We start from the raw sequence: 24,066 nt of genomic DNA on the forward strand, positions 1-24,066 counted from the left end.
AACCGGAAAAAATAAAAATGCGCTCAAAGGTATCAAACTGCCTAGAATGAAAAGACTAACCCACTACACTATCGCGTCGTCCCCTTAGGGCGGAGCTTAGGTGACCTCTCCAATTTGTTTTGGAGAGACCCCCCCCCCATATCTGCTCCTATTGCCAATCCTAAGCACTCCGTATTATTTTTTCTGGGGGGGGGGGGGGGGGGGGTTGCCACAGTACTGGTGCAGTATATCGAACTTCGACAAGGGAGGACGGTTTGAGGAGACACCTACTCGCATCTGTGTTGTATTATACACTCTAGGTATGAAGCATGTTGCTGTAGCCCGATAGCCACCTCTTTAGCCCAGTAGCCCCGCGCTTGACCCCCGCTTTCTAAATTCATAATATTGCTCATAACTTGTGTATTACGAAGGATGTTGACATTTAAAACAAATTATGTGGCTCTTCTTCCCGAATCTATTCTGGTAGAAAGTATTGCATTGAAACATTTTTCATGCAGCAGTTATCGTTTCATGAAAATGTATAGCAAACAAACCTGTGTATCTTTTGTCACAGATCTTTTCCATCAAGTCCTACCTAGTGTGTTTCGCATATCAGATATAAATCCAGATTAACTTGATTACTAGAGTGTGTTGGCTGTGGTTTTCTCCATTTCCAGAGACTACTAGATACCATCAAACTGTAGCTGCTATATCGGCCCTGTGCGCCCTCTTCGCTTACGTGACCTCCTTCGCTAAACGAGTTCTCTGAAACCTCTGAACATTTGGGAGGGCTTTTATTACAAACTTTTGCATTTACAGGCTGGTAAAATATCACCTCAGCAGGCGCTTCCTCTGTATGCCAGTGCCAGGACGCGATCTCCCCCCGACATTTCCCGAACGGTTATATGGTTAACCCTGTGTACAAATTAGTCACATCTTATTTTACAGACCGTTGTAACCAGAGTTAACGGCCGCAGCTAGTGGGGAGCTGGCCAGCTTGAGCTGTCACTCATCTCCTCCTGGTGGCGCTAGCGGCAATAACGACGGCTGCGCGCCTCTTGGGCGGCGGCAAGGCGTTTTTATATCTCAGCACTTGGTGAGGTTCGAGACCAGCGCGGTGACTTTGAGAGGCTGCGTTGAAGAGCTTTTGCAGAGAGCGTGCCGGCAGCACTTGGGGAAAATGCCCGTTCCGTTCACCGGCGTGCAGTTTGGAGGTGCCTCGACGGGTCCACACCTGCGAAATCCAGATGAAAGCGCTACAAACATCTCCAACTTGGACCCTTAAAAATTAAAAAAGAGGATTTTTATTTTGCTCGCGCGTTGACGCGTTGAACAGAAGTTCAGTACGTACCCCATGATTTGGACAGACTTGGCGGTAGCGTCGCAGACGTGGGATTCGCACGGCGTCTCTAGGCTCACCGATTTGCCGTTTTGGATTTCGGTTCCGTTGAGGACGCACTTTCCCGGGCGGGGGAAGCAGCAGTGTCATGACTAAAACTGATTTGGTACTTGGCAGAACACAGAGCGTGTTTCTAACAAGCATCTTTCCAGAGGACAAAGATGGCGTGCAGGGGGGAAATAAGTGCCGGCCACAAGGAACACAAACGGCAACTGCATAGGTTTTAGAAATCAGCGAGCTTAAAAGGGTCGAATGTGTGAAACTTGCTGGTAAAGCATGCCAAGTCCTTTTGGGCTAGCATTTTAAATGATGACGTAATCGCCGATTAAAATCGCGACGGCCTTCGAACTTCTTCGCAGCGCACAACGCCAAGTGGAGGCCGTCTGATGAGGTCATCGAAGGTATCGACACATTTCCAAACTATGAACGCCTGCTTTGAAGAAAAAAACCAACACCACCGAAGGTAAACCCCGCCGAGCGTTTTTTGGCAGCATCCAACGAGGCACGGCAGGGTGTGGCTGACGGCCGCAGCAATTTGAAATCATACCTTCTATAGCGTAACACTAAACTTCTCCGCAATCCTTCGATGCATTGAGAAGAAGCGCAAATTTCAAACAGCGATCACGTCACTACTTTAAATGCTAATGCAAGCACACTTGGCATGCTTTACCTACAGCTTATATAGATTGGAATGCTAGAATAGCGCTGAACTCTCAAAAAGTGGTGCAGTTGCCCTTTAACGAAAGACTCCGCTCTGGCGCAACTCCGGTGCGCCAACGATAAGGGTGGTCATCTCTCTCGGGCAATGCCAGCAAGCTTAAGAGAATGCCGCGGAAGCAAACGCTGACGAGTGAACTACAGTCGGAGAAAATTAAAGAAAAAAGTGGCTTTTCCCTGTGAAAGGAGCCCCTTCCAGCCAATGGCGTCGCCCGATGCTCATGAGCCTACTAGCACGACAGTGCAGGGAGCCTCCAAGGGGATAGTCCCCTCCTTCCATGGTCAGGAATAGTGCCCTCCCTACATCGCGCTAGGAGGCTCATGAGGATCAGCCGACGCCATTGGCTGGAAGGGGCTCCTTTAACGCGGAAAACCCGCTTTCTTGAATTTTATCCGACTGTAGTTCACTCGTTGGCGTTTGCTTCTGTAGCATCCTCTTAAGCTTGTCAGCATTGCTCGAGAGATATGACGACCCTGATCGTTGGCGCATCAAACTTGCGCTGCCTTCTAGCACAACTACGCACAGAGTGTCCGATGAAAGGGGACAGTCTCTTCCTCCCATGGTCAAGGATAGTTCCCTCCCGGCATTGTCACGCCGCTTCTTGTATTGTCACGCTTGCAGGTTCATGACAATAGGCCGACGCCATTCGCTGGAAGGGGGTCCTTTGTCGGGGGAAAAGCCACTTCGCTCTTGAGTTATATCCGACTATAGTACGTTTGCTGATTCAAATGTTGCGACCGAAGTAACACTGGGACACAAACTGTACTTACGGCTCTATATCATGATACAACTCAAGAACGAGGCGGCTTTTCCCCGACAAAGGACCCTTTTCCAGCCAATTGCGCCGGCCGATTCTCATGAACCTGATAGTGTGACAGAATATGGAGTGGAAGATTGAACGGGATAGTACCCTCCCTACATTGTCCCGCCTCTCCCAGGACATTGCGCTGCTCATGCTATCAGGTTCATGAGAATCAGACGACGCCATTGGCTGAAGGAGGGGGGTCCTTTAACGAGGAAAAGTTGCTTTTGTCTTGACTTGTACCCGACTCCAGTCCCGACCCCTGACTCGCAATCCTGCGGGCCAGCCCAGCATCCGCTCGGTTGCTAAGCGTAGAGCTCACCGTTCTTGATCTGAACGCCAACCATTCCCACGGAGGCGTCTCCGACCAGCCACAGGACGCAGGCCAGGGCCGCCTGCAAAACGGGCGCCCACTTCATGCAGGCGTCACTACAGCACCTGTCGGAAAAAAGACGTCTGCACACACCTGTTTTGAGGACTGTTCGCGTGCAAACCAAGCACCGCGAAATGCTTAGCAGCTCGAGAAGGGACGAGCATAACAGCGCGCTGCTTTCGGACCGCCGATGCGTACATTGGGGCGCTTCGACCACTGAAAACGTTGTAGATCACGTTGAAAAGGCCTTTGCTTTATAGGCAGCGTGAGCTGACGTTGGGGAGCCGCAGCAACTGAACAAAAGAGACCTGAGAAGGGGTGCTCGCTACAGTTACGACCTAGAGATTACATCGGTCGTTGCTAAAAGGGTTGTGGAAAGGCAGTAAGTCCAGCAGTTACTAAATTTTTACTACTTTTTGCTGAATATTTACTACCCTCTTCAAAGTAGTTAGTAAAAGTCTGCCCTTCTTACCTTTTTACTTTCTATAGCCGCTAGTTAGTGCCTAGTTAGTAACCGTTCCTTTAAAGCTTTAAGGAAAAAAGGAGTCGTAGAAGCCTGATCAACGCAGACTCTCGAGACTAACGTGGTTTTGTAATTAAACATTTTTGCAGCGTCATGCGGTTATGTAAATTACAACTTGTTTCGGCAATCAGAAGTTCATAATTAAGGCTCCTATCTAGCCCAATCGCTATCTAGCCCAATTGCTATCTAGCCCAAGTGACATTTACCGAGTGCATAAGACGTAAGAACGATTCACCCGTGCACGCGCAGCCAAAGTGTCGCTCTGGTGTGACCTTTTCTTATTTGTAGTTTTCTTGCGTTGTGCACCTTTTTGTGTGCCTGGTATAGAGTTCCTCGATGCCATAGCCTCGCATTATTTGTACACGTAATTCCAACATTGTCAAGGTCTTAGTAGCACACTCCCGGTAGCTATCACTATGTCTATCACTGAACCCGCTGAACATACAGCTTATTTTTTTTACGCAGATTTAACAATCCACGCCAACACAATGTACTAAAAGCTAGAAACATGTGCGAAAGTATTTCCTACCGATTTTCTTAGTAAATACAGCTGCTTTTTTGTGTGTGACTATAGTGCTGTTCACAAACTTTCTGAGGTAGTAACTTGCCCTATTTCTACTATTACTACCTCCTCTTACTAAGAATTTTGTGGTTTATGGGACAACTATCTGGTTCGTAGTGGCGAATTTTCTAGCCTTTTTTTTCTTTTTTAATAGTAATATATATTCTGTGCAGTGAAAACGGAACCAATAAAAATTAGGGTCGCGGTCACAGCTAGCTGTGACTGCTCTCTGGGTAGGAACAAATCGGACGGGATTTCTTCCTGTTCGAATACAGTAAGACCGGTTGTATTTGTCGCAGTAAAACTTGAGCATTCTGGGAAACACGCTTCCTGGTAAGCGACCGCCGTCTGTTGTCTCTCGATGACAAAGATGCGTTCCAGACGTCCCCATCACCCTATCTTTCCCTGTCCCAGGCTCCTGCATCATGATCATGTGTAATATCTGCCAGCGTGAAACACTAATGTGCATGGATGGTCAGTCGCCAGCGACGCGCTGCTACGCCGAAGCGTTTGACATGCCAGAGGTGGTTTTTTGGTTTCCTTTACAGTTCTCGGTAGCCGCGGTGGTGTGGCTATGCCTCATTGAGTTCGCGAGCTAGCTTGCAAGTTAGTTTTAAAGCGTCAGTGGGCATGCGTGTGCTTTCTACCATGGCGAACCTATGAAAACTTCGTCTGCGAAGTCTCCCAACGTATATTTATTTATTTATTTATTTATTTATTTATTTATTTATTTATTTATTTATTTATTTATTTATTTATTTATTTATTACTGCAAACCCTAGGTCCAAGCAAAGGGGCAATAGATTATATACAAATAATAATGAACAAAACAGGAGCAAACACGTACACACTTATACAATTACTAGTCACACTGTAGCCAGTAAACCATGGTTCCAGTTCGATACTGTCCGAAGAAAAAAGTAAAATTTAAACGTATCATTTCAAACATAACAAGGTGTGAGTGGGTCAGGATGATGATGTCTTGTGTGGCGCGTTAATGCAGGCGTTATATAAGGTTATTTATTCATTTGAAGTTTGTTGTTAAGAAGGAGGGAAAGGAATTCAAGTCTCAACTGCTTTCGACGTGGTTCAAGGGTAGGCACACAATTGTCTGCCATAATCTCAGAGGGAGAGTGAAGCCGTGCGAATTTATTAAATATAAACCTAACTGCCTTTCTTTGTATTCTTTCAAGGTGACTGATACTTGACTTAGTGTGAGGATCCCATGAAATATATGCATACTCGAGCTTTGGTCGAACGTATGAAAAGTAACAGAGTAATTTCAAATTAGTAGGGGCGTTTTTTAGTTTGTCTCAAAAAGCAGAGTTTTCGGAAAGCAGAACAAATATTATTAATGTGTGTTCCACGGCAATGTTGGTGTCAAGTTAACAGCCGAATATTTGTTGTTGATAGCTTCGCGTAGTGGAGAAAAACTTAATGTATAAGAAAAAATAAGTTTTTTTTTTACGAGTGACACGAAGACAATGATTTTTCAGCATTGAGAAGCATCCCCCCTTCACTGCATTACTTATATATGGTGATTAGGTCTCTTTCAAGGACAGTATGGTCGTGTCATGTCAAGAGAAACAGAGTAAGAAGATTTTTTTAGCTCATCCCTTTTATTTATTTGCAGTGTCTGCATAAAATGAATGAAAAAAACGCAAATTATCATCTGCACAACCGTCCGATCATTGCACCAATTTACATTCAGCGACGTTGCATACGACAAGTCGTCACGGCGTCTTGGTTCAGCCCGACACGAAGCGCGCATTGTGCAGCGAGTGAGTGCATGCTACAAATTTTCCCCTCCGTTCCATTTTCCTCAAGATAACTGTAAAACTCCGTGTTATGCGAAAAAGCTATAGCTGCCTTTAATTTACCAACGGCGATCGCCTTCTGTCACTGAAAAGCCATGCGTGGTTGCGTACAATATTTTCTTCTTTAAGTACACCTCCGGCCTTTACGGTGCAGAAAAGAGTGCCTGAACTCTATTGTTTGTGTTTGCTGAAGTCAGTTGGGTAAATAAAGCAGCTTTGATATTACTCCTTTACAATGGAATCCGATGCGCAACCGAACTTGTGGCTGAATGCTTCTTCTGTCGCATTGATCGCGTTCTTTTTCTCGGCAAAGAGCAAAAGCGCCGCTGGACGTTTCGCTGCGGCAATCGCAACGCAGTGACATCCTGCCGCCGCTCACAGTCTCGCAACCGAACCGACATCCGCTTCCGGTTTTTTGGCCAATCAGGTGTGGCCGCTGCGGCAGATTATGACGCTTTTTATTATGACACAAACTCGGAATACGGCCCCTGGATTCAATCTGCGTCCTCAGGCTCAACAGCCGAACGCGTCAGGCCACTGAGCCACCGCGGCGGGGGTGCACACTGAAGAATGGCATTCGGACTGCTCAATGATCCACTTAAAGCACCGTGTCCGGCGACTTGTTATAGGCTTATAGTTCAACTTAAAGTTGCTCTGAGACGGGCTCTAATACCCCTGTCACACGGGCACTTTCGATCCTCATTGAGCTCGATATGCATCGAGATTTTCGAGCACGCTCGAAACATCCGGTGCTACACGGGCATTTTCAATGCTCATTGAGAAGTTTCCCTCATGTGTGTTAGGTGGCGCCAAATGTTCCGCCGACAGCCATAACATGGCGATGTCCGGCAGCACTGTGCAGTCGGGGGCAGCGGCAGCCAAATCCGTAGCCAAATCGGTACATTGCGTATCTGCGCCAGGTTTTTGTGGCGCACCTCTGCTGCTGTGCGATGCAACCCGAGGGCCCGCAACGCCTCCGCGATTTCTGCATAGACTGCGGCGTTTCTCTTCTGGCGCCACAAATTATTTAGGCGGTCCTGCCAGCAGTCGATGAGAGCGGCTGTCTCGCGCTCGCTCCACAGTTTCCGCGCCGACGAGCAGGAGGACCCCATCTTTGTTTACACTGACGGCGAAGCTTGGAGCGTGGTGTAGAGATTATTTTCAAATGTTTGCATATAATCAGGCATAGTACCTGAAAAATGTTCTGTATTACATTTTAATCAATTACAACGACAACAATTGTGGTTTGGTTTTGTTAACTTGTGTTTATTTTTATAGCTTCATGAGAGCGAGAGTGTTTTCGATTGTGCTTGGAACCTCAAGCACTCTTGAGGAATCGGAATCGAGTCAAGCAGGATCGAGCTCGGCTGCGCTTGAAAGTGGCCGTGTGACAACCGTCGATCTGCATTGAGCTCGATAAGCATTGACTCAATGAGGATCGAAAGTGCCCGTGTGACAGGGGTATAATAGAGTTGCGGTATTTTTGGGATGTTAAAGCACGCCGCTTCACGAATATCGTCCAACAAATTTTTTTAATGCGCTTTGTAGAAGATGAGTCATCTATAGTCAAAATTTGAATTTCAGCGTCTTCGCGCCTTTCCCTCTCCTCTCGTCACTTTTTGCACGCCGGAAGGTCGGCACTCTTCCGCCGGCCCCACCTCCGGGAGCGGGGCTTCCTGACCCGCCGGAGTTATTTGCCGCGGCCATTGTAGCTGCCTGACGTCTGAAAGGATCTAACCAGTAGCCACCTCTCAACTTGTATACGCAGGTGCGACCGACGGAGGAGGGTGCGAGCATGAAAAGTCGAAGTGATTGTGGGTCCTCTGCTGCGTGTAGAACTGTATTATTTGGCTCAGGTGTTCACGACAACACTGTAGTGATTGAGCGAGTTGATCTGCTCTCCTCGGAAGGTGTTTCAGAGCCTCTTTAATTATCTCTAGTTGTTTACACATCACAAAGAAAGCAGACTCCGCTTATTCTTTCCCTAGACATTCACTGGTTGTGACGGACCTTTGTCGTTGCTCAAGGTTGAGCGTTAACGTTATCCCTGCTCACGGTTGTGTCGATAGCACTCTAAGTAATTTATCATGAAGTCAAGTGATTTGGGACGTAGGTTTGACTGCTCAGTGGTGACCCCCCCCCCCCATCCCACCTAAATTTTGGCGTTGTCCTCTCTTACCTCTACACGATTGCGTTCGTTATTTCTTTCATGTGTCGCCGTCTTGAGGCTTGTGGCTATCCCGGATGCCTAAGCACCTCGCTGGGTATTACCGTAATTCCCGGGGTACAGTCCGCACCCGGTATTATAGCCCGCCGGAGCAAGGTCGCATAAAAATGATGTGCACGCACAGTGCAAGTACCACAAGACCTCGTAATAGAATAAGCGCTGCCAAATTCATGCCATATTCGGCGAGGCTGAAAAAAACAACTCAGTAGTACGCATCTATAGATAGTCAGCAAAGAACAAGATTTTAACTTTTAAACATGCGTATCCCGCTGACTGTATGCCAGAAGTCACGGTAGTGTTTACGAGGGCGCAAATATAACTATATGTGCAATTGCGCACATGGCATCTCTTCCAGTGCCATAAAAAAGTAAAACCAAGAGGTAAAACGTTAATTATGAAAGAAAAGAATATATGCAAATAGAAATGCCGGCTACGCCAGTGTCCCTGAGATTCCCCTCATCTCAAAATTAAACCCCACGAAAATGTTCACGAGAGTAGGCTAACCCGAAACACAGTTTCGAAATGCGTTCTACCAGTCATCCACAAGGACGCGGAAACAATGGCAAATGGTAGAGCTGCCACGGCGTAAAGATTCTTTTCCCAGCAGTTCCGAGGCCCTTCATGACGAGACAGTAGATACGACCCGGGCGACTTCAACAAGCTAGAATGTTAATTATTAAATACTCATTTTGGGCTACTTTCAAACGAAACCACGCACAAAGTGTAGTACAACTCAGTGTGCGTAACCTTGCCGCGCACCAGTGCGCTGCATGGTTCGTGTACGCGGAGCCCTTTTGGCGGGGTTGGATGTAAAGCGAAAGCGCGGCGCGTTTATCCCCATCACTACTTGTTGAGAATCCAGCTCACGGTCATGGGTTCGAATCCCGATCGCGACGGTTGCATTTCGAAGGAGGCGAAGTGCTGTGCTATGTTAGTGCACGTCGAAGAGCCCCAGGTGATCGGAATTAATGAAAAGCCCTAAACTCTTCCTCCTTTCCTTCCCTCGCGGCGCGGTTAGCGGGTTCGGGTCTCGACCAAGCCACACTGCGGGAAAGTCTGCGAACTCCGTTCGCCAACACAACGTTTCCGTAGCGTTGCGGACCCTGACACAACGTATCAATACCAACTCAATGAAAGCACTTCCCTTTCGTCTAGCAACACGTTTCGGAAACTTCTACGACAACTGTTGGCGAACTCCTTGTCATACCGGAAAAACAATTTGGGTGGCGCTTTTCGGCGCCCCGTCGCGGTGGCTCGGTGGTTAGGGCGCTCGACTACTGATCCGGAGTTCCCGGGTTCGAACCCAACCGCGGCGGCTGCGTTTTTATGGAGGAAAAACGCTAAGGCGCCCGTGTGCTGTGCGATGTCAGTGCACGTTAAAGATCCCCAGGTGGTCGAAATTATTCCGGAGCCCTCCACTGCGGACCTATTTGTTCCTCTCTTCTTTCACTCCCTCCTTTATCCCTTCCCTTACGGCGCGGTTCAGGTGTCCAACGATATATGAGACAGATACTGCGCCATTTCCTTTCCACCAAAAACCAATTATTATTATTATTATTATTTTCGGCCGCCTCTTGCTGTGCACAGAAGCGGGAACCGGAGACACCTTGCGCTGCCGAGCGGCTTGTGCGTTTGGCATTAAATACGTAGGACGAACAACTGCCGTGTGCGGCTGCTACAGCAGTAGTTATGCTGATGCTTTGCGCCGTCTATTCTGGCTCGACGACACATAATTATGACAGAAAACGCGCCTACACATTACGCCGTCTCACTTCCGAAACGAGTGCGGTACAAACTGAAATGCCTACCTCCTCTAATACGTCCCACAAGAACTGTCTCGCGTCTAGCATCGCGATAGCTCTGTTTCTTGGGCGAAAACGACAGCGGCATGTTTGCACTAGCACCTCGCAGACTCGTCTGCCGGCACCCACACAGTGTCGTTGCTGGCTGTCGATCTCAGCCCCGCCAGCAGGCCGGCCGTCGCCGTTGAAACCGCAGAAGACGGAACCGTCGCTATACAGGGCGAGAGGGGCCTCGCCAGAGAAGAAAGGGGCATTTCGGAAAGCCGCGCTCGTCATCAGTGTATACGCTAATTTGCGCGCAAGAATGGGACGGGGACCGGACGGTGCTTCTCCACGGCGGCTCCTGGCGGGATCGCCGCATGGCAGCCGCAAGCTAGCCATCGGTGTCGACAACAGTAGCCTGCCCGCTGGCATTCGCGCGCCTGCAATGCGCTGCTCCGCGGCAAACAAGAGTGCGACGAAAAGACACGTTATGCGCTCGATGTCTGCAATCAGGAGAGGCACGAAAGCGGTCAGTCACCGCAAAGTGCGTGGTTTAGTGCTGTCGCCAGGAAATTCGCCCAGCCGCCGAACAGGCCAAGCCATGGCAACGAACGCCCTCTGTTTTTTTGTTCTGCTTCCCGAAAGCTGCCATACCGAGGCAACACCGCATAAACCTGTCTTGTTCCTCCACCATTCGTGCAGTGTGACAAGATGTTGTGGAACGGCTCGCTGGCGGGGCCATAGGTCCCGCTTCTGCGCATGCGCAGAACGCTAACGGCCCTTGGCTGTTTGGGTGAGCGGGCGACGCTAAAGCTGAATCAGCGAAATAGCGCGGCCCCATAACGCCGGATAGCGCAGGAAACATGGCGGCGTGCATCCAAGCGAGGACCGCTCGCTTCACCACCGATTCGTCGTTGCCGCTACGCTATGCCCACGTTCGCGGCCAACTAAAGGTAGCGGTAAAACACGCCAAATTTTCGGATTGCTTGCGTCTTTACAGAGCTGCTAGGCTTAGCGAGTACAGAAGCGCGGGAGGTTCAAACAGGCGTGCGCCCCAGCGCAGATCTACGTTCAGGCAACATGGCGGCGCCCGTCGAAGCGGGGCCCCTCACTTCACCACCGATTCGTTGTCGCCGCTACTCGCTGTACTAAATTCACGGCAAACTAAAGGCGCATGAAGCTTTCCCTTTGTCTGCATATGCCCGCACCACGAAATTTTAGCGACGAAATGCGCGATTTTCAAATTGCTTCCGTGTTTACAAGAGCTGCTAGGCTTAGCGAGTGCCCATATCGTTTGGTCGCCATGGAGGTGACTTGGCTGACCGATTTCGCATCGACTTAAAGAAAAAAGAGGCTGTGTAAAAACACTCACTTGTTATAATTTTTACTCTTAAATTGCATGTCTGCAATAAAACAGTTTGTGATGAAGAAATAAACGCATATTTTAAAATTTTTTTAAGAGGATCTTTTTGGTTTGCTGTAGTGGCGCTGCAATCGATAAACGTAAAGCATGGTGGCAACTGCCATCAAACCGTTTCAAAGAGGACGCTCCTGCCTTCCATCCATCCATCCATACATCCATCCAGCAAGCCTGGCGCCGCTGCGTAGGGGAGACCCCTATTCTAAAACTCACCGGCGCAGTCCGTACGTAGCGCTGGGGCCCGCTATTTCCTTGGGGTCTCCTATTCTAAAACTCCCTACTGTTGTGTTTCCGCAGTGCGACACGGTCTGATAAGGAACCGAACGCCTATGCGAAACGCTGTTTGTGTCTCTGACTGCAGCAGCTACATTATATCGCATGTTGTTTGGTCGTTCATTCCCGAGGTCTACCGACAAGGCATGGACACAACCGGCTTCCGTTCAGGCCCTGTGGCCTACGGCGTTCCCTCGTCCACGGAATGAGGGCCCTGCGTCAGCGTCTCTGAGACTCCGAAGCGGTTCCTCGTCACCGATACCAGGTTCCTGCTCGTCTTTAATTGTCTTTTGTAAAACAGCGCGAACAACGTCGGACAAGAACAAGGACACGGCACGAGCGCTTGTTCTTGTCCGACGTTGTTCGCGCTGTTTTACAAAAGATGCATATGTACCAACTAGCCAAACTGAACGTTCTGTTTAACTGTCTGCCTGATTCAGCAACGCGACGCAGCGCGTCGATGTCCCAAGCGTCTCCACCCGCCTCGTGAGAGTTCATCTGTAGGACTTGGCGTGCTACATAGATAGCATTAGGACTAATTGGCTATTATCATTAGGACTTCACATCTGGGTGTTGTCTGATACGTCTGAGCTGATTTTCTCTCTCGATCTTATAGAGAGTAATGGGGTTGATGACGGTGGTTAAAGGATGGTTGTCGTCTTGTAGATTCGATATTGCGCAATCACGTTGCTCGAGGACACTTCCGGAGAGGTTAACTTTTACTAACAATAATAAAACCATGAAAGGTTCAAGCAAGGAGAAAAGGTATTTACATTTGACTGACTCGTTGTTTTAACCGACGAAACAAGCCCACGGTACCGCCGAAACAGCTGTTTTTAAACCCTATGTTTCCACCCTCGATGGTGACAGTAACCGATTAGGTAACTTCACAAACATCCACCCAATAAATCACTGGGGAAAGCAAAAAATCGCCAATCAACGGGGAAAGGAAAACAGAGCCACTCAATGATTGGGGAAAGAAGATAACTCCTCTCGACCAACATTGCACAAATATGTACACTCTCCACTATCGAGATTCCCCTTTCCTTCCGTGAGCTTTGCGAACACTCTCGCTTGCCCACGGTGCGGGTTGTTTTGTTTCCACCTCTGGTAAACCCAGTTTCGAAGAAAGGCAATCTTCAAGGTTCATCTATTCGGCGCCGTCCCTCACGAACTGTCAACATGCACAGTAGACGGACGGACACAAGTTCGTACAAAGCGCGTCTCTCGCGTGCCCCTTTCCCTTTGCACGTGAGCTGAGGCTGTCTCGTTGTCAAGAACGGCGTCAGCAGGTCTCGCTTGGAAACAGCCAGCACACGTTTCTCCTCGGTGGCTCCGAGTACCTCCTGTCACGGCAGGTCTCGAGGGGGGCGCCCGCGCGCTTTATAATACGGTCTTCGCATTCGCCGCGTAAACAGTGGGAATTTTTTCTCCGGGAGTTACGCCGCCCACCGCCGCTAGAAGCGCGGCGACCCTACCGCTGGTAGGGTGCCTCAGTGCCAGCGCCGGGGTGTAGGCAACTTAAGCGACGCCGCCATATTGAATCACAACTGGCCTCTCCCATGTACCGCGAAATGCTCGACTGGTAGCCCAGTGTAGCTCTCGCTGCAAAAGGCCGTTCAAGTTAAAGCACTTTGAAGCGCGCCGAGAGCGTAAACGGCGCCGTTACAAACGCTAGCGCCGCTGATCCCGTGTGATTCAATATGGCGGCGCTGGCATCGAGGCACCAGGCCTAAGGGCCCATTCACACTTGAGAGTCGCAGAGGTCGCGCGACTGTTTTGGTCGAAAAGCGACAGTCGCAAACGGTCGCATTGGTTGAAAAGCGACAGTCGCGGGCCAGTCGCTCGCTGCTCCATTTTGCAGCCCCGCGACTGCGAGTCGCAAACCGCTGAACCAATCAGCGAGCGAGCCGAGCTTTCGGCAACGACGCCGCTCGCGGGTGCGCCCTAGTCGTCGCTAAGCCTAGCCGGTTTTACATCGATGCTGCAGCTGAGGGCGCCTCGGAACTGACCAGCGCTGTAACCGAGATGCTACTTTCGTCACGGCTTTGTTGTGAACCCTGTCTCATGATAATATAAAAAATATGCTCGATTTCCGCGACGCCTTCAGCAGCGGAGAAAGCAGACGCCAGGCGATCGAGCCGCTTTGGACAACAGCAGCAAAGCGGCTATGAGAAGAAATTTGCTTGTATCCAGCAGCTCGGTATAGGCCAACTACCCTCAAAATTCATTCCTTTTTTTAATTTCGACTTCCCAGAGCATGGTATGAAAGCGAACAAACAACATACTAGCGCATTTTTCTGACGCTAGCGGCTGGCTGGCAGGACGCTTGTACGGCCGTGGTGCACATTGCCGCTATATCTTCCTCTTCGCTCGCAGCACATGGCTAATATCGAGGGACCAAAGGACTTTCGAGGGCCAAGCGCGAGCGCAGGAGACGCGGCCAAAGCAGACAAAACTCTCGAAAGCGCGCGAACGGCGTCATTCACAAGAGTTCTCATTTCAAACGAGAATCGAACGAGAAGGCGACCCGCAGGTCGCCCTTGGAAGTGTGAACATCGGCGTTGTCGAACTGCGGTGTAGTCGCAGGTGACTGCTGGTCGCGCGACCTCTGCAACTCTCAAGTGTGAATGAGCCCTACACCGCTGGTAACCGCTGGTTCCACGCCTGCATCTGCGGCGGCGGGTGGCTTTTGCCTGGCTTCGCGCAGTAGCCCGCTGGTTCCTCGTGAGCGCAGCACCGAAATCAAAGAAAACAAAATACAGATGCTTAAGCTGCGTATCTTCAACACAGTCCTCACGTGCACAGATTCTTCATCATAAACTTTGCTCGATGAAAACATATAAAAAGAGGAATCACTCGCCCATTCCTGATAACTATGTCCAGCACTTGTTTTTGTCCAGCATCACTTTCTCTGGTTTGTCTCGTAGTCCGTGATTAAATGACAAGTTAATGCTAAGGGGAAAATAATGAAATCTTGGAGAACGAAAGTGTTGCGCTCGTCCCATAAAAATGTACTACATGGCGGAGAAAATTCTCTACGACGCGTGAGCCGTAAATCCGATAGCGCCGTAGCTGGTGGCTTGAGATGATACTCGTCGAGTTGAAGTTCAGACTCATGTACGCTAACGTTTTACTGTAAAATAAACTGACTGCTTGGAGAGATATGTATAGTGTATATTTACGCCAATATCGCTTTTCGTACGTCCTGAATGTACTTATTTTCACCCTCATATACGTCACAACTTCCTTAAACAAGAGGCAGTATCGATAGCTCAAAAGAATACTAACTACTAATTTGCGCACAAGTGTCAAGAAGCAATGTAATGCATTGTTCCCTGCTCGAAGCCAATGGCACTCGGTCTTTCCGTTCTTGTTTGTTTTCTCCAGATTTCTCTGGGATGACTGTAGCCGTGCGCAAGTCTCTCTTCATGTTAGAAATTGTCATAAGCGCATTAGGCGTCGAATGTTTCAAGTTCCTTGTCACATTTAATTTTTTCAAGGCCGAGAGCGACCGTCCTTCTGACCTTAGCTGACCGAGCACTTGTTTTATCGCTGCGCCACCGAACCGCTTTCTGTTTAAGGACACGAGTGCGCCCCAATAAACAGTTTTCGAGTTGGACGCAAGCTTTCTCGTCATTCTGGCTTGACTAACGTTACCAGAACGTACAGAAGCAACCAGTACAAGCTGCGTATGCTGCCACAGATTCTGAAGCATACTGAGTATTACAATTTCAGAAATTATATATGTCCAGTGAGTGACTGCAACTACATTGTAAGCCAGCTGGTAAGACGCGCATTGCTGTGAAGTTTAGTGGAGCTCCGTTAGGTTGCGGAAAACTTCTTTTTGTGGGGCTACTTTGTTTCCTGAATGACGTGAGGAAAGTTCATGCTTTTCGGAGGTTTATCGAAAGAGATCATGAGGCTGCAGAAATGCAAGAGAATAATGCAAAGCTGGTAGTCATCGCTTCTCAGAGAAGTCTGTTCGCTCGTAAAGGCCGATTTTATTGAGACAGAGCGCAGTTTTAAACTAATTTTGCTTTGCTGGCAGTTAGTTCGTGCTTGCAATTACTGTCAACAACTGACTTAATTTGTGCTCCAAACTTCAAAATGCTGTTCCAAGAGGAGATCATTGACGTCGCGTGCGTGCGTGCGTGCGTGCAACGTGCTCTGCTCCTGCAGCCAGGGTTCGGTTCCGCCTATACCCGCTCCTTTCGCGAATGACATGATGCGTTCTCCTGGGTACCACCATGAATTCTTGCTAACGCCGCTGTTGTGCAAAATTGAAGCAGCTGCGCTTGAAATTTCGGGAAATATATGTGCGCTGCAGAATCTTTTACTCTTTGAAACTTGCCATCCAAGTGTTACACGCCGCATATCATTCTACACACTCATTTAGACCTGCCGGAAGACGAACTACAGAGGCTGGTTGCCTTGCTTTTTAGCCAAATATAAGGGTAGAACGTGTTGACGTCCGTGCTCGAAGCATACATTCGACTATACACAGTCGGGCTAAAGGAGAGACCGCACAAGCGTTAATCCGTTGTTTCAGCTTTCTCCCATGGCAAAAGGGGCTGACTACGCGGTCTTTGCGTAAATCGTAAGAGGTAAAATAATAAGACTCGACGGTTACTACTGACGCGGGCCGAACTGGGAGCAAGCGTACGCGTGAACGGCGGTCGCAGCGGCGGAGCGGTGGTGCAGTGGCGACCCCACCGAGGTGCGGCGGGAGGCGGAACCAGACCCCATTGCGAAGGCCGTAAGAAGAGAAGCTCGTGCTCCCCTCGAGACCGGCCGTGACAGGACTTAATTCGTACACTAAACTTTCTCACAAATAAACACTCGTATGAAAAATCGCTATTATTGGCAGTGTTTTCACATAATATACAAAAAAAGCTTCTCTATACAACGAAGTCAGATACTGTGAACGAATGGAATTTGTCAAAACTTCTACCCCACGCATGTGAACCAGTACCCGTCCGCAGAGGCGTTTTGAAAAACAAAAGTACTTTTTATTTTCGTGATAGTTAATGATAATTTCAGGGCAATGCAAATGATGAAAAAGTAGATTGACGTGAAAAGGTGTTTTTAATTGGGTGAACTGTGCCTACAATTAAAAGTAGTGCCACAAGTCGCGCGATGGCGAATAGTGACTGTTTTCTCCAATAGCTTCCGCTTTCTATTATACAGCCGAGAGAATTAACGTACATAGAATTTTTCGAAGATAAACAACAGAGAACAGTAGGAGGGCGTATGCAGCGCTCAGAAAATTTCGCAGGGTGTTCTGACAACGAACCCCCCCCCCCCCTCCCCTGGATACGCCCACGATCTAAAAACTACTTTGTTCAGAGAATTGGTTATCTTTGTTGCCTAAGGAACACTCGTGTCTGACAACCTGTACGAGTTTCTGAGCAGAAGTCATTAATCTAATCTGATTTCGCATGATTTGGCATATTCGCTAGGGCACACATTCACATTATTCACGACTTCTTTTAAATGCTATGGCACCCTTTAAACCCGGTTATTAATGCTAACTGTGCGAAAAACTCACTGTTCTGGGATGGTGCCATTTCCTATTCAGAATTAAAAGAATTAAAGCACAAGAAAAGCATATTGGTTGTAGTATGTTTGCGGGAGAGCGAAGTGTGACTAGATAGAGTAAAAGAACATCCGTTTTGTTTTTCTTTTATATTACCTACTTGTAGTTCATATAAGTGATATTTCACTCGATGAAGAAAAAATTAAGAAAGACATGCATTCATTGTTCTGGAAAGTTTAGTGCCTGCGCCGATTGACACACGTCTCGGGAATGATGCTTTCTTTGCTGGCTAAGCACGTACTGGTGCGCGAGTTGGTTCGACATTGTTGCACTGTTACTAATAATTGTTACTAACAATTTCTTTGCTTAGAAGGTGTTCCTGTGCTATTTGTTTTTTTTTTTTCATTATTTCGCACTGACGCAGCCAGCGATTTGAAATGCGGTTAGCAGCCGTCACAAGCACCGACAGAGGGCGGATAATTTTAAGCGGTCGTTCGTACCAATATTTTTGCTGTAGTGAGATTCCCACCGAGTTGACGACCCACACACGCACGCACACACACATTCACACACACGCACGCACGCACGCACGCACAAAATTGTCTTACGCGCTGCACTGTATACTAGTTAAGCATAACCATGAAATGGTCATTTCAACGTGACTGCCGTTAGAAATATGTCCGCCCAATTTCTTGCTAATTGATCGACGCTGAAGCTTCTTATCTAACTTTTCTTTCCCATTTCTGTCTGCCTTTACTTCCCTTCCAGCGACTTGGTATCAGAAGTCCGCCGTCGAAACGTTCCCTCCTCACCAACAGCTCTGCGGCCGGTGCAGAGAGAGAGGAGGCAGCGGACACTCGCCCGTCGAGTTGGCGGCGTGAGCGGCCCGGCCGAGTGAATGCTTCGGCCGGATTAAGTGCCATCTGACGGCGCGAGAGTGCACGAGGGGCATGCTTGTTGCCAGACCATGCACGCGTGCGGCTCCGCGTTTTGCGTGGCAACCGTGAGTAAGGATCGAGTGCGCCTGGTCGAGGAGTCGTGCATGCCGCGTCGCCCGCGCAGCGTCGCACGCCGCTATAGAAAAGCACCGCCAGGGCTAGCGGGCCAGCCTTATTCAGCTTTTACAGAGGTCCATGTTCAAAGTGGCGCACCGAGAAAGTTATGCTAAACGAATCCGTATGCACATGCTGTACGCCGAGAAAACTATGAGGGAAGGAGGCAGGCAGGGGGAAGGATCGGTGCTGGCCAGTGCTCTATTATCTTTGGACCACTTCTAGGGCAGAGAAAACCGAATCAAGAACTTGAGCTCCGGCTTTTTCCCGTAACTTGCACAACGGTGAACCGGGATGTGGGAAAAGGCGGGGGGTCGGTAGCGGTGAATGGACGCTTGCGCCGGCCTTAGGGCTCATTCACACTTGAGAGTCGCATAGGTCGCGCGACTGTTTTGGTCGAAAAGCGACAGTCGCAAACGGTCGCGCTGGTCGAAATGCGACAGTCGCGGGCCAGTCGCTCGCTGCTCGATTTTGCAGCCCCGCGACTGAGAGTCGCAAACCGCTGAACCAATCAGCGAGCGAGCAGAGCTTTCGGCAACGATTCCCCTCGCCGGTACGCCGAGCGTCGAACAGCGCTATCTGCTCCTTGGCTGCCGTAGTCGTCGCTAAGCCTAGCCGGTTTCACGTCGATGCCGCAGCTGAGGGCGTTTCGGAAACGACCAGCGCTGTATCCAAGATGCTACTTTCGTCACGGCTTTATTGTGAACCCCGTCTCATGGTAATATAAAAATATGCTGGATTTCCGCGACGCCTTCAGCAGCGGAGAAAGCAGACGCCAGGCGATCGAACCGCTTTGGGCAACAGCAGCAAAGTGGCTATGAGAAGAAATTTGCTTGTATCCAGCAGCTCGGTATTGGCCAACGACCCTCAAAACTTATTTATTTTTGAATTTCGTGTACTTCCCAGAGCATGGTATGAACGCGACCAAACAACATACTAGCGCATTTTTCTGACGCTAGCGTCCAGCTAGCATCCAGGCTAGCTGGCAGGCCGCTTGAACGGCCGCGGTGCACATTGCCGCTATATCCTCCTCTCCGCTCAGGTCGTCGCAGCCAATTGCTAATATCGAGTGACCAGAGCACTTTCGAGGGCCAAGCGCGAGCTCAGGAGACGCGGCCAAAGCAGACGAAACTCTCGAAAGCGCGCGAACGGCGTCATTCCCAAGAGTTCTCATTTCAAACGAGAATCGAACGAGAACTCGACCCCGCTAATTACGATATACAAATAATCGAAGCCGACAGTCAGCAATATACCAAGGAAAGAATCAGGGAATATTTCTATCTTTTATTGATTTTTTTACTTGTGGCGTTATAGCAATGCGAAATATTAGTGTAATTAATTTATGGCTAAAAGATAATTTATTAGAAAGCAGACGAAAAAACAACCACCCGCCGTCTGTGGGGTTTGAACCCAAGACCTCCGAATTTTGCGTACGGTGCTCTAGCAACTTAGCTACGGCAGGAGCTGTTTGATCGTCTTCTTTCAGGAGGTATTTATGCTGCGTGTATGTCTAAGCTTGAGAGTGGTCGTTAGCGCCACCCTTGTTCGTAGCGGTGAACGTAGTGTTACTGCGAGTGTCTCGTAGAACGTGATCGAACACTGAGGGCGGAAACTGTGCGAGGACCCTCTTATCCTACCTCTGGTATCAGGAATGCCAGAACCGAGGCCCTTGTTAAGCTACTGCAGACAGGGGCACGGAAATGAGGGGCTCGTTATGAAATACAAATACCAAAAAGTTCTCAGGGCACTTAAGTCTGCTTACGAGCAGGAATGCGAAAGCATGGAACTTTCTAGAACGCGGGTTTTTTCCGCGACGGCAGCACGCGTTGTATTTTTAAATATTTTCGGTTATGTTTCTATTTTTATTTTAAATTTTTATTTTCTATTGCATTTCATTTCTCTTTTACTTTTTATGTTTATCAAGTTTCAATTTTATCTTTTTTGCTTAATTTTGTCATTCATTTCTAATGTTTTTGTTTTTGTTATGTTTTATTTTGATGACGTCATCTGTTTGCTTGACAGCTATAGTGTGACACTTTTCTGCGAACAACCCCGCTGGCGATTCATCAGCGTATAAAGGCTTTCGCCTTAAAAAAAGTCGACAGGTCAGGTTACACGCAACATAAATACTCCCGAAAGTAGAAGATTAAATGCCGCCCCCGTGGCTTAGTTGACAGAGCACCGTACGCGAAATTAGGAGGTCATGGCATGTGTATGTTTTTTTCTGCTGGCTAATTATCTTTTATACTACTCAACTATCTTTCACCAATAAAATAATTATACTATTCTTCCCGCGTGCCTATAATATCATTCGGCACAAATATATCAACGTGTCCTCGTAGCACGAGCAAAAATAAAGTTTGGGGAGTCAGAGACAAATCAAAAAATAAAAATTGTCGCCTTTGTGCCCAGTAGGCGCTTTAGATGAGTATCAAACCCACGTGTCGCGTGGTGACGTACCTCGTGCAGAGAAAAGGCTTTACCTTATCCTGTGCGGTGCGAACACGGAGCAGAGCAAACATGTCGCTTAAAAACGAGCATGTGCCCTGAACAGTGCTTTAGCATTTAGAGGGGCCTAGGAAAACGTTTTTTAAGGAAGGTATGCATTCGACGTTGAAGGACGCTGCTTCATGAATCTCCTTCAGCGAGAGTGTTTCGGGTGCTAGGAGTTATCGCGCATAGAGATTCGTCTTTTTTTGAACGTTTGCTTCTCTAGTGAATCTAGGTACCTCTCCGCCGTTCAGACCCAGTGAACGTCATCTATGACGTAGTCGTCCCTTTTCCACTTTTGCAGCGACAGCTGTTAGTGCCTCCTCAGCGCCCAAGATCGTGCTCTCGTCGTCGTTGTCGTCGCCGTCCGCAGAGAGGAGGGAAAGCGTGCGGTTGGGAGAGGGAGTGTCAAGGAAGGGAAGCTGCTGCCCGCTAGTCGGCGCCGGGCGCCTGTTATCGCGAGCCTTTTCGTCTTTCTCGCCGCCATTGCTCTGTGCAACTGGCCTCGCTACAGGCGCCTAGCGACCGCCGGCACCTCAGACCCTGTTGCCGAACAAACGTTACGGCGTGGTCAAGACCGGCAAAGAAAGCGGCGAGCCCGTCAAGACCCCACGCCTTAGTTCAGCGCAGAATGCGAAGCCAATCGGCGTTCGTGTCAAGACCCTTCACTGCGTGCAGCCGAAGTCATAGCAAAATGCGGCGTTACACCCTACGCGCCGAAACTAAGGCAAGGGGTTCAGCGTAAAGACCTCACAATGCGTGTGCCACACAGGCTTAATGAGGAAGCGTCGGAATCAAGCGGAAGCTGAAATAGCCCCGAGTGAACCAGCAAGTCCGGGAGTTGCTCTGCATGCGATTGTCTGCGATTCCGCAACGAGCTCATGTCAATATAACATCGTCTAGCCATTCTACACAGCGAGAGGCATTTCCGACTGCCGGCCTCCCTTCATTCCTGTTACGCACCAGCTGCGGTTAAATATCGCGTTACAATGCCGACATGGCGTTACATTTGGCATTGTTACTATTTTACTCTCCTCGAGAGTCAACTGCTTCCAGTCTTACCGCACGTGACTGGCCGCGGGCTGCCCACGCAGCGCAGCACATCGCTTTCTTGTTATTTGGCTTCTGTTTCTGAGTTGTTGCTGCGTCACGTTCACGTGACGTCAAGGTACCTGACGAACCGCCGCTTTGAAACCTATGCACGCAGACGCGTTTCACGGAGAGGGCGCTAGTTTAAAAAAGTGAAAGGAAAGAGCAAGCCAACTTCCGAGCGCGGCTCTGCGTACTCTGCTGCGTTTGGAGGGGTAATATTTAGCTGAAAGGTTCATGACAACATATAACGACTGGAATGTTTTATTCACGGTGTATAAAAAGAAAGAGGGTTCTCGCACAGCTTCCGTCCTCAACGTTCGATCACGTTGCTAAGTGGCACTCGCGGTAACACAAGACGTACTGCCTCCGCCGCAATGGACGAGGGTGACACTGGTGATCACTCCCAAGCCTCTGTCACACTACACACAAATACCCTCGAAAGCAGATTGGGCAGCCGTCGCCGGAGCTCATTTGGTAAATAACCGGATGCGAAATTAGAAGGTGGTGGGTTGGGATCCCACCGGCGGTTTCTGGTTGTTTTTCTTCTGCTTTTATTATTCTCCCATTGATGAAAAACTACAAATTACAAAAAGACATCCCTTTCCTTTTGCTTCTTAGTTTCGGTCACTGCTTGCTTCGGTCACACACACACACACACACACACACACACACACACACACACACACACACACACACACACACACACACACACACACACACACACACATTTATATATATATATATATATATATATATATATATATATATATATATATATATATATATATATATATATATATATATATATATATATTGTAGGCATTATGCATTAACCTCATCCTCCTTTGTCTGTAATCATCATTCATTATCATCTCCGATCGTCGTCTTCGTCGCGAACTCCATTCCTGCGGGTGGCAATAAAGCTTGCTCCGGGAGTTCTCAATCTCACACGTGGTGAAAGTGGCTCCTAGTCCCCCTCTACCTTCCCTAGCCCTGTGGGGCTCCCTTTTCGGCCGCCTTCTGGTCGGTCCACCTGCCCCGATGAAGCACGTTGACCAAAGTCGCTCATAACAGACCACCGTCCTTCCACCGGCAGTAACCAGCATGCTTCCTCTCGGCCCCGATCCTTCCATCGGCAGCCTTGAATCAAGTGGAACCCCCGCCCCACCACCGCCGGCCCAGCATGCTCGGACGGTCAGCACTAGCCAGCGCGACTCTCCTGTTTTCATGTTTTTTTGTGGCTACGATGTTGAAGATTGGCTGCAGCCGTACGACCGCGTAAGCGCTATCAACCGCTGGGACGCTTCAATGAAGCTAATCAATGTCTCTTTATTTGTTTGATGTGGCCAAGACGTGGTTTCTCAACCATGAAGACGCTATTCCTTATTCGCCCCCTTCGCGTCGCAGATTCGTCAGATCTTTGGGACCATTGGAGCTGGCCCTGCGGTGTACGAAAAAATTCTGGGCACTCGTGTTCAGCTTCCAGGAGAGTTTTACACATCGTACAGTGAGGGCGTGCTTGCTCTTTGCCACCGTGTGAACAAGGCCATGCCTGAAGCCGACAGAGTTCGCCATGTCCTGCAAGGCATCTGCTCGTTCACCTTCACTGCTCTCGCAGCCCAGAACCCTTCCACGATACTGGACATTCGCAGCACGTGCCAGTGCCTTGACGATCTGCAGTCGCTCCATATTCGAGAAACCTGGAATACCCGCCCCTCTGCTTATCCCGACTTGTGCACGCTAATTTACTCCATTATCAGCGAAGAACTTCATGGCGACGTTTCATTGTCTGCCGCCTCTTTCTCACCTCTTCCTCCTCCTGCCCCCCGTTTGCGTGGCATCATCAAGGACGAACCGGCTTCCTTCACGTGCCACATCAGTCAAGAGCCGCCTGTCTCTCGCTGCGTCCGAAAATACGCTGAGGTTGCTGCGACACCACTTTCCCCTGCCCTGCCACCCCGTTCTGCACCTGTGCAGAACAACCTCGCCGCTTTTTCCTCTACACCTTCGGCCCCT

The 24,066-nt window shown here is 49.0% G+C and overlaps 1 protein-coding gene across 1 annotated transcript; it reads right to left on the bottom strand.

The window, feature by feature from the left end:
• Positions 1-968: 968 nt before the first annotated feature.
• Positions 969-23,739, bottom strand: LOC144113198 (uncharacterized). The gene is made up of 5 exons (XM_077646160.1): positions 23,557-23,739; positions 3,221-3,293; positions 3,007-3,011; positions 1,331-1,437; positions 969-1,213 (listed from the first exon to the last, which is right to left on the bottom strand). The coding sequence occupies exons 1-5, from the start codon at positions 23,737-23,739 to the stop codon at positions 1,066-1,068; spliced, it is 516 nt and encodes a 171-aa protein (XP_077502286.1). The 3' UTR covers positions 969-1,065.
• Positions 23,740-24,066: the final 327 nt, after the last annotated feature.

The sequence above is a fragment of the Amblyomma americanum genome, chromosome 1, assembly GCF_052857255.1.
Source record: "Amblyomma americanum isolate KBUSLIRL-KWMA chromosome 1, ASM5285725v1, whole genome shotgun sequence".
Taxonomy (NCBI): domain Eukaryota; kingdom Metazoa; phylum Arthropoda; class Arachnida; order Ixodida; family Ixodidae; genus Amblyomma; species Amblyomma americanum.

Bases quoted from the DNA above. Each gene is read 5' to 3' on its own strand.
- LOC144113198 (XM_077646160.1), bottom strand. From the start codon at position 23,739: ATGGAGCGACTGCAGATCGTCAAGGCACTGGCACGTGCTGCGAATGTC. The intron at 3,294-23,556 runs GTACGATGTGTA...CCCGTTTTGCAG, and splicing joins AGAGCAAGCACGCCCTCACT to GCGGCCCTGGCCTGCGTCCT. The intron at 1,214-1,330 runs GTACGTACTGAA...TGGATTTCGCAG, and splicing joins AAGTCTGTCCAAATCATGGG to GTGTGGACCCGTCGAGGCAC.